General features: G+C 40.5%; 1 protein-coding gene across 1 annotated transcript; it reads left to right on the plus strand.

Annotated features, from left to right (window-relative positions):
* The first annotated feature begins 911 nt into the window (after positions 1-911).
* LOC124161452 lies at positions 912-8,877 on the plus strand. The gene is made up of 3 exons (XM_046537774.1): positions 912-1,713; positions 7,378-7,613; positions 8,860-8,877. The coding sequence occupies exons 1-3, from the start codon at positions 912-914 to the stop codon at positions 8,875-8,877; spliced, it is 1,056 nt and encodes a 351-aa protein (XP_046393730.1).
* The last annotated feature ends 569 nt before the right edge of the window (positions 8,878-9,446 follow it).

Raw genomic sequence — 9,446 nt, forward strand, 5'->3', positions numbered from 1 at the left:
CCGCAACACTCATATTGAGGCCGCTTGCGGGTTAGTACGTACATGTTCAAGAAAACTTATGCTGGAGGATAAAAATGATGTAAAGTGACTTCAGCATTTCGAATAGGACTAGAATCTTGAGAGATTGATGGGTTGTGAAGATTTCCAGAATAGACTGCAGCGGCGGATACATACGGGGGGTGCAGGGGTTGCACGCCCCCCCCTTGCGGGGCCGCCCGCATTGCCGAACATTGCATAACCACAATTGTAACTTTTTTATATCATAAGATATCATTGCCTTGTATATGCGTATAATCAGCTAAAATAAAGCTATCTTAAACTTTGCATTTAACTTGATTATTTTTTATTACGATAAAAGCATAAGTAGCTCAAAATATTTTTTTCGCCCCCTCCCCTTGAGTTGATTCAAAGGGTTTATTGGGAGGTAAGCGGGTTGCCTAGACTGGCGTTTTTGCCTACTGGAATTGTTGTTTGATTTAGAAGGAATATTAGCGAATACAAGTAAGAGCTAAAGAAAACTTGCCCAACGACTACTAACGGATTCTCCCGGGATGGTATAAAGAAGTTTCAAAGGACCAAAGATGGGGCAGAAAAGAAGAAAGAATGACAAGTAAATAAGGCAAGGCCGGCCGCTGGTCTCGAAATTATTGAGATTTTATTCTAAAGGGAGACCTCATAGAAGTTGGCGGTGAATTCTTCTCGGGTTTCCATCCGGGTGAGCTCCATCTCCATCGCTGCCGACGTTTCGATAGAATCCTTTTCTATCGTCATCAGGGCCGATGATGCCAGTAGGAAAGTGCCAGGTTTATATATCCTCGGTCGTTATGTTGGGTCGTTCTGATTGGCGGGGGAAAGAGTGCGCTTTTCCCGCCACTTTCAAAATCGGGTTCCATGCCTTACTTAAGTTCATTATGTCGCCAAAAGCAGAACGGATCCTTGAGCGTGCTAGCAAAGCCTTAGTCCGGGAAAGGATTCATGACAAGAGAAGACTACTGGACGCCAACGCCAAACACGGGAAAAATCTTCACCTGTGGCTGTCCACAAAACTCTCACCCTCCGATTGGGAGTTTATTGACCGAATCACAATGGCCACGGCAGAATCACTCCTGACGCAAGAAACGGAGAGATTGAATAAGAAATTTGATCATCTACAAGCACGTCGGCCAAAGGCACCAGCAATCGACCAAAAACGAGTGGTAGTGAACCTAACTGACACTGAAATTGATGACTCCACCAGAGCGGTTCTCTCCAAAGGATTGAACTTTGCACCAGCGCCGCATAAGATTCCTATCAAAGACATCATTGGGGGGATAGCACAGGCGGTGAGGAAAGTTTCTCATGATGTAGCAGAAGAAATAAGGAATGAAGTCTCCACGTTCCTCAAAAAGGCCAAACCGCCCAAGGCTAATCTTAAGCCAAGTGAACTCTCTGCCCTTCGGAGACTCACAAGGAACAAAGACATCACCATTTTGCCGGCAGACAAGGGAAACGCGACCGTCATTATGAAAACGGAAGACTATCGCAGGAAAACGTTAGACCTTCTGGACGATGCGGCGTACCGGATTTTGCCACGGGACCCCACAGAATCAATAACGAAACGGAAATTTGAACTCATCAAGAAATCAAACATCCCCGAGGAGATTTCACGGAACTTGCGGCCACCGGCACCAGCTCCACCACGGATGAATGGTCTACCGAAGATCCATAAGGATGGTATCCCGCTACGACCGATCGTTAGCGCCATTGGCTCGCCAACCTATAATCTTGCCAGACATCTAACAGGCATTCTAGCGCCCCACGTCGGAAACTGTGGACATCACGTGAAAAATTCCGCTGACTTCGTCAAAATCCTAGAGGGTATCTACCTTAATCCATCGGACATCATGATCAGCCTGGACGTGGTGTCATTATTCACCAGAGTGCCACTCCATGAAACTCTGTCTCTCCTAGAAAAGAAATTCGACGCCAACACAGTGAAGCTCTTTCACCACGCGCTTACTTCGACTTACTTCACCTTCGACAACTGTTACTATGAACAGAAGGACGGCGCACAGTGGTCCCAATTCGAAAAAAGCTGGCCAAAAGTCATTTTTTCGACTTTTTACGAGGAAGTTTTGAATTATGTATTCGGATTCTAGAGGATATGGCCTATAATATTTCGTACCTGATAGGTCTGTGTGATTGTTATGTTGACCTGTGTAACCCGTCAAACATGGGCATGTTCAGCCTAAAACGCCCGACGCGTAGAAATAGTCGATTTTAGGGAAATTCAACTTAATAGATGACTATTTTAATTTCATGGGATTCATCTGTCAATTTTAATACGGTAAGTTTGCATATATTTTCACAATATTATAGTATTTTTTGTTCGTTTCAGAATTTATTATAACAATATTTAATTATTTATAATGTTAGTTATTTTTGGGCCTATTTTTAGTCAAATGTGTCGATATAGTTTTGTGCCCCTCCGTGCCCCTCAAAGATTCCTATTCTGAATCCTTAGGAAGAGTTTGTACAACAAGATGGAGAAAAAAAATCTTGCCTATACTTGCCTATCCGACATCTAGAGGGTTTTAAGTTGAGCGGTGCACCGCTCCGCTGAGGGCGGCTGGCCGGCGGCCGGCGGGAGACAGTGGCATTATCGCTCAAATATTCCTGTATCGGTGGTCAAACTTGCATGGTGTATACGAAGCATAATTCTACATCCTGTACGATTACATAAATCAAGTGCTTCACGCCTATCGTATGCACACTTCTCGTTTGTGCACTCACCTTCAAATATTCATGAAACCAATGAGGGCCGGTTTTCGTGCTCTTAATGAGAAACATTATGAGTGATCAAAAGCGACTACTTAAGTCCTTATGCGAGAACCTTACAGTAACCACAAGATGCCTTTCTCTGCAACACTTTCCTCATATTTTTATAGAGAAGAGATCCCTTACATGCTGTACAGCGTTGTCAGCATGTTAATTCGAAATAAGGTCTTGGCGCTAAGAGAAATAAATGCTCCCTAATGCCAAGAATTATTCGCAGGATCATTTCAACAGCCCATAGACGTAGATAGGATGGAATTCGGAGGGAAAAACTCGTCTAAACCCACCAAGGGAGCGTGCATCTTGCAAGTGCATTTTTTAATAATAATGGAATGAGGATGACGGCCTCCCTTACCAGAGCCATTGCATGGATGTGCTGAATATTTCCCACTCAGTTTTATTTAACGATTTTCTTAGTAAACAAGTGCTGTGCTCCGAACTGTGTTAATACGGGTAACTCGAGAAACTTCTGTCCAGATAATTAAAGCACTTGGTTTGCCAATATTTGGCATTCAAATTTCAGGATACGCCGGAAATTCAGAGGCAAGTCCATATAAGCTTGTATGTCTTTTATTCAATGTCAACTCATAATTTCCGGTTTATTATTGGTTAAAAATAGACAAAGTTTAGAAATCACATTCATCGTTTCAGCCGTAAATACACTTGTTAAATTTGAATTATGGGTGCCGCAAATTTTTTCGTACCTCGCAGTGTACAATAAAAATACCGAGAGAAAAGAATATTCATAAGCGAAGAAGAAGAAATATGTCGTGGAATATGTCGTGGAATATGTCGTGGAATATGTCGTGGAATATTTGAAAACAAGATTTCGACTCAATGAACTCAAGCATGCAAAAAATATTCTGACGCATTTTGTGCGAAGAATGTTTTCCAGAAATACCTGAGAAAGTGGAATCAAAGCTCGAGGACAGATGAGCATTCCAAAGATACGTTCAAAAGCTGGTTTCAGAAGGAAATGCAATTCCCTCCAGAAGTATATCAATATCTCCCTCTCGCATCTAGTGAGTGAAAATGATTACCTTGTATGCACAGTTGGTGAATATATGCAGTGTATAAAAATAATCATTCATTAATATCAATCATCATATTTTTAAAAGTGGAGTTTTAATTCAGGATTTCATTTCAGACTAGATGAAATTACGTGTAAATACAACATTATAATCAATAAGTAAGAAATATTGGACCCGTTTCCATAATTTTTAAAAATCTACGAACAAATGCTTTATGTGTATGAAATGTAATTATTAATGTGATTTGCAATTTTTACGACAGGTATCGATGAAAGACTTATCCATAGACTTTCATTGATATTAAAATCTCTGTCCTGCGGCTATGAGATAAATAATGAAGTCTTCATCCAGTATTGCATTGAAATAACTGAGCTGTGCATCGGTTATGGTTAGTATTATATTCTGCTTATGGTACATAAAGTGCTGATACATGGAACAGCAATTTCCAAAGAATCCTTTCTTACAACTGAAGTCTTAACGGAGGAAGCATTGGAGGCCAGGAACATAGACATGAGGAAATTCCGAGAGCATTGTACAAGAAAATACCCAGGAATGTTAAATTATGAAGATATCTTTCGAAGACTCTTTTAAATATCTGAATCATACATTTTAATTACATCAGAAGTTACAAAAAACTAGGTCAGCCAGAAGGGGAGGTAAAAATTTGCTAATTTTAAGTGATACGCAGAGCGACAATGAGTCCGACGGGGTGACATCGGACGACGATTCTTTTAAAATTTGTTCTTTGTGATACATGAAAGCGATTTTATTGCAATTCGAACATTATTTTCCTCAATGTTCTTAATATTAGTCATTTTATTTCATCTAATGTGACTTATCAAATACATGGAAGCCAAAAATGAGTGAGTGTGAGTATTTTTTTCCAATTTTGGTATCTCACCGTCTATGCTGATGGTCGCGGGTTCGTATCTCACCAATTTCATGTCGTAAATTCTATAATGGGTTTTAACAACAATTTATACATCTTTTACCTTAAAATTATACTATTTTAACCTGTACATGAACACCATGTCTATTCTATGCCTATCGCAATGACATCTATATCGAGATTTTGTAAAAATTGTTTAAATAATAACAGCTCAAAAAATGCTAAAATGAAGAGACATCGTAAAAATAATGCCAAAATCAGATTCAGACGATCAAAATCAGTAAGAGTCATCCACTTTTGTTGCTGTTTTAGCTAAAATTACGACGTTATTAATTTTGGCCAGCTTTTTTCGATTTGGGACCACTGTGCGGCGTGGCCATGGGATCCCCACTTTCTCCGGCCATTGCCAATTGGGAAATTGCATACTTTTTATAAACAGAATGCTGATATACTACAGTAAATACTTAGCACCGCAATATACTTTTTTCCGCTAAAAATTCAGTTTATACACTAGAAAATGACTCCCAAAAGTCTCCCGAGTTTCGCGGGCTAAAAAAATACCGCCCCCACTAATCTTTGGCCGTGACGTCATAGTTCAGTACGAGTCCAAGATCCAAGCCCAAACTGCAGGTTTGGAAGAGCCACGTTGCGTTTAAAGGAGAACATGGGTGAAGTAAGGAAAAATTACAAGTGGTGCATTGTTCCTCTGTGCAATAACACCCCAGAAAAAATTTTCGTCTGCATTCCCACGGAGGAAATTAGAAGAAAAGCCTCGATGCATGCCGTCTGTCGGGATGAGCGTTACGGAAAAATAAGAGTATTATAAACGGAATGATAAACCCGCGTGCTATGCGAGCGAAGATAACTTTAATATAAATAATATTTCCATATTTCATTGACTGAATAACTTGAAACTGAGATTTTTCGATAATTCGGCCGCCGTAGAATAAAAACTCAACTTCACAACAAAAATCGAGATAGGTGTTTCTCGATGGTTACGATGGACTCAAATTATTTATGGCACTTGTTCAATTTCAGTTACGGAAGGACATAGAAAATCCCATGATGTTTAAAATCAAGGGAGGAAATATGAAAATAGAGCAACGTTGATCCTCATGCATTCGAGTGCCAGCCAAGAAGACAGCGTTTTCTTCTGCTGTCGGCGTCAAAATGATGTGCCGCTGTACTTTGCAAATTTATATCCTGGCATCACTGCATGCTATAATAATGAACTATTCTTCATTTTAAGGGAAATTTTATCCTAAATTCTGATTTATTTTATTACAAAAAAATTGAAAAATGTAGACAAGGCCAGTGCAATAAATGACTCCGCGCACCGAAAAATTAGCCGTTTTGTCAACTTCATGAACTTTGCAACTCAACCTAAGGAAAACTACTACGTCTACAGCATTCATCTTCCACATTAATTTACAATTATCAGCGCGGATTACTAAATTGGCTTTTGGGTATTTTTAGAACTTATATTTTGTTATAAATTAATGAAAATATTTAAACATTATCTTGTCCCATATATAGTTTACCCCGAAAGATAAAGGAAGTTGTCGATGGAAAAAGAATGGAATCCAGAGGTGCTCACAAAAAATGAATCGCAGCATTCTTTGATTTTATTCCACGCCGGCTTGCTTTTCAGAAAAAGTTGAGTCACAAGAGGAATGTTCCGCGGCCCTTGATTTGGAAACTGTGGAGAAAGAGGAAGACGTGTGGACCAGCAATTTCCATTTAGTTGGTTGTCAGGATAAACCAAGGATCCATTTAAAGGTTGTCAGGCCATCGTATAAAGATAGGACTGATGTGCACCACAGGGGAAATGGGGTGTTTGAGGGAAAGTCAAACACAAAGTTGCCCAAAGAATGTGCAGTTCTATGTTGCTATTTCCCCAGTTGTTGGAATTTCGTCTATATTATCGCTACTAAATTGAAACATTAATAGTCTGGCTTCCTCAGAGCTTCCTGTCGCCCTCCAGGCAAGGTATTTTTAAGTTGAAAGTATCATCGACAGCTTCGAGGTGGAAATAAGTTCACCATAAGACTCTACCGGACTGCCAAAAGAATACACATTTCACATGAGTATACGCTTTCGCCAATATTATACGCAAGTCTCACTTTGTTATGAACTATAAAACATTTCAGATGCACATCAGCTACCTTTCCATTTCTCGGCATCGACTTTCCGGAATCAGTAACAGGAAGCTTGCTAGGATCAGCCTAAGAATAACCATATTCCTTCATCTTTACGCAATCTATCGCTTTCAATGGAGGAGAAATAGATCAAATAATAGCCCTGAAATCACAATGGACAACTCCGATACGTCTGCACTTCAATAAATGAATCATAACCACGCCGTCGCTTGTATTCAAGTATGCAACCTCTACTATGGCCGTGCCGCCGTGCCTCCTCGTACTGAACTATGACGTCACTTTTCTACCAGCCAATCATCGGGCGTTTTCGCTTCTCACTTGCATTTGAAAATTCTCGTGAACTTTGATGCATTAAATATCGCAAACCACGTCATAAAATAATAAAAAAACGTTCACCGAGGTATGCAATGATATATTTTTATATAATTTTGGGGCTATTGATTATATCTGAAATATATGCAAGTTCCCTATTTCTTCATGGAAGATTTTGAGGAGCATGCGCTCATCTCGGCTCCCCTCCGGCCAAAATACTTTTATCGCTACGTGGACGATACCTTTGTCATCTGGCCACATAGGGTTGACACCCTGAAGCCTTTTTTGGACCACATGAACAGCCGACATCCGAGCATCCAATTCACCATGGAATCGGAGAAAGAAGGAAGATTGCCATTCCTTGACATATTGGTGCAAAGGAAAGAAGATGAGAGTTTGAGCCATAAGGTTTGTAGAAAGTCGACTCACACCGACTTATACTTAATCGAAAGAATTCACCACCATCCAGCACAACGATCAGCGGTTCTTTCATCTTTATTACATAGAGCCAAAGTCATTTCCGACCAACAAAGCCTTCCTGCAGAACTCGGAAATCTGAAGAATCTTTATTACATAGAGCCAAAGTCATTTCCGACCAACAAAGCCTTCCTGCAGAACTCGGAAATCTGAAGAAGACATTCCGTGGAAATGGTTATAGCTCGAGAGAAATCTCCATGGCCCTGAAAAGGGCCTTTGAAGGAAAAAGGAAGACACATGAAGAAGAGCGGAAACCGGTGGCCAACGCATACCTGCCGTACGTCTCTACGGTATCCGGCAAGATTTCGCGCATTCTTCATAAACACAACATACGGACAGTGCATCTGCCTCACAAAAAACTAAGACAGGTCTTAGTCCGTGCCAAAGACCCTGCAGGACTGAAATTGCCTGGGTCTACAGCATACCATGTGAGTGTGGTGAGGAGTATATCGGTGAAACGGGAAGAACGATCGAGACCCGAATCAAAGAGCATAAGCGTCATCTCCGGCTGTGCCAACCATCGAAATCGGCGGTTGCGGAGCACGCCATCAATCTCGACCACGCGATTTGCTGGGAAAACACCAAAATGCTCTGCCACTCCAGCGGCTACTGGGATCGCCTCACCAAGGAGGCAATTGAAATACGACTCTCCAAGAAAAACTTCAACAGAGACGAGGGTTTCAACTTAAGTAAGGCACGGAACCCGATTTTGAAAGTGGCGGGAAAAGCGCACTCTTTCCCCGCCAATCAGAACGACCCAACATAACGACCGAGGATATATAAACCTGGCACTTTCCTACTGGCATCATCGGCCCTGATGACGATAGAAAAGGATTCTATCGAAACGTCGGCAGCGATGGAGATGGAGCTCACCCGGATGGAAACCCGAGAAGAATTCACCGCCATCATACGCCGGGAAAAAGTGAAATCTTACATAACCTCATAGAAGTTGTTTAAAACATAGAAGAAAGGAACCCACTGGAAACGATTGATGCCGATACAATTATTATGCAATGGATACTATGCTGATGATAATCCTGCCTCTTTATCGAGTCGATTTATTTTTCCCTCATATAAAAAGGTATTTCTTCTCTTAGGCTCACTTTCTTGCACCATCTTGAAAAATTCGGAATCACTCTTTGAGCATGAATTAACCCTTTGAACTGTTATGTGTCAGATTGAATTGACTTTATGATAGGGATTCGATAAAGATTATATGTCTACAGTCAAAACTAGGCGGGTTGCGGAACATGTAGTATGCAGATGTAGTGTGTAGGTGACTGTACAAATGGCTCAACTCACAGTTAACGAAAGATACTTTCATTCACCCCGGAGAAAACATTAGTAAACAGGTGAACATTAAGGTACGGGAGCGGAAATAAATCCCGGCATAGATAAAAGTATGTAATAGTGGTTTGAAATCATATGATAGTACGTGGATGCGGTTTCAACTGAGTCAAAATGTTTTGGTTTGTGAAAAATTCAATAAACTTGAATTTTTTTTTAAGGGGTCGAGTGTTTTTCATGTGACCTTTCTTGTAATTCACAGTTTCGCTAAGAATCACTGATTATAAAATATCGAACGTTTAAAAAAATAATTTCACCATTGTAAGATATCGTGCCAACACTCGTTGATAAACACAATAGAGGTTAAGAATCTAAACATGGAGTTTAACCCGTGCTTGATGAATGACAGATGCGAAGATATTTATAATCCCTATCTTTCCTAACATCTAGAGAGATATTGAATACTTAAAACCGTCA

Source organism: Ischnura elegans, chromosome 6 (genome assembly GCF_921293095.1).
Source record: "Ischnura elegans chromosome 6, ioIscEleg1.1, whole genome shotgun sequence".
In the NCBI taxonomy this organism is placed as follows: domain Eukaryota; kingdom Metazoa; phylum Arthropoda; class Insecta; order Odonata; family Coenagrionidae; genus Ischnura; species Ischnura elegans.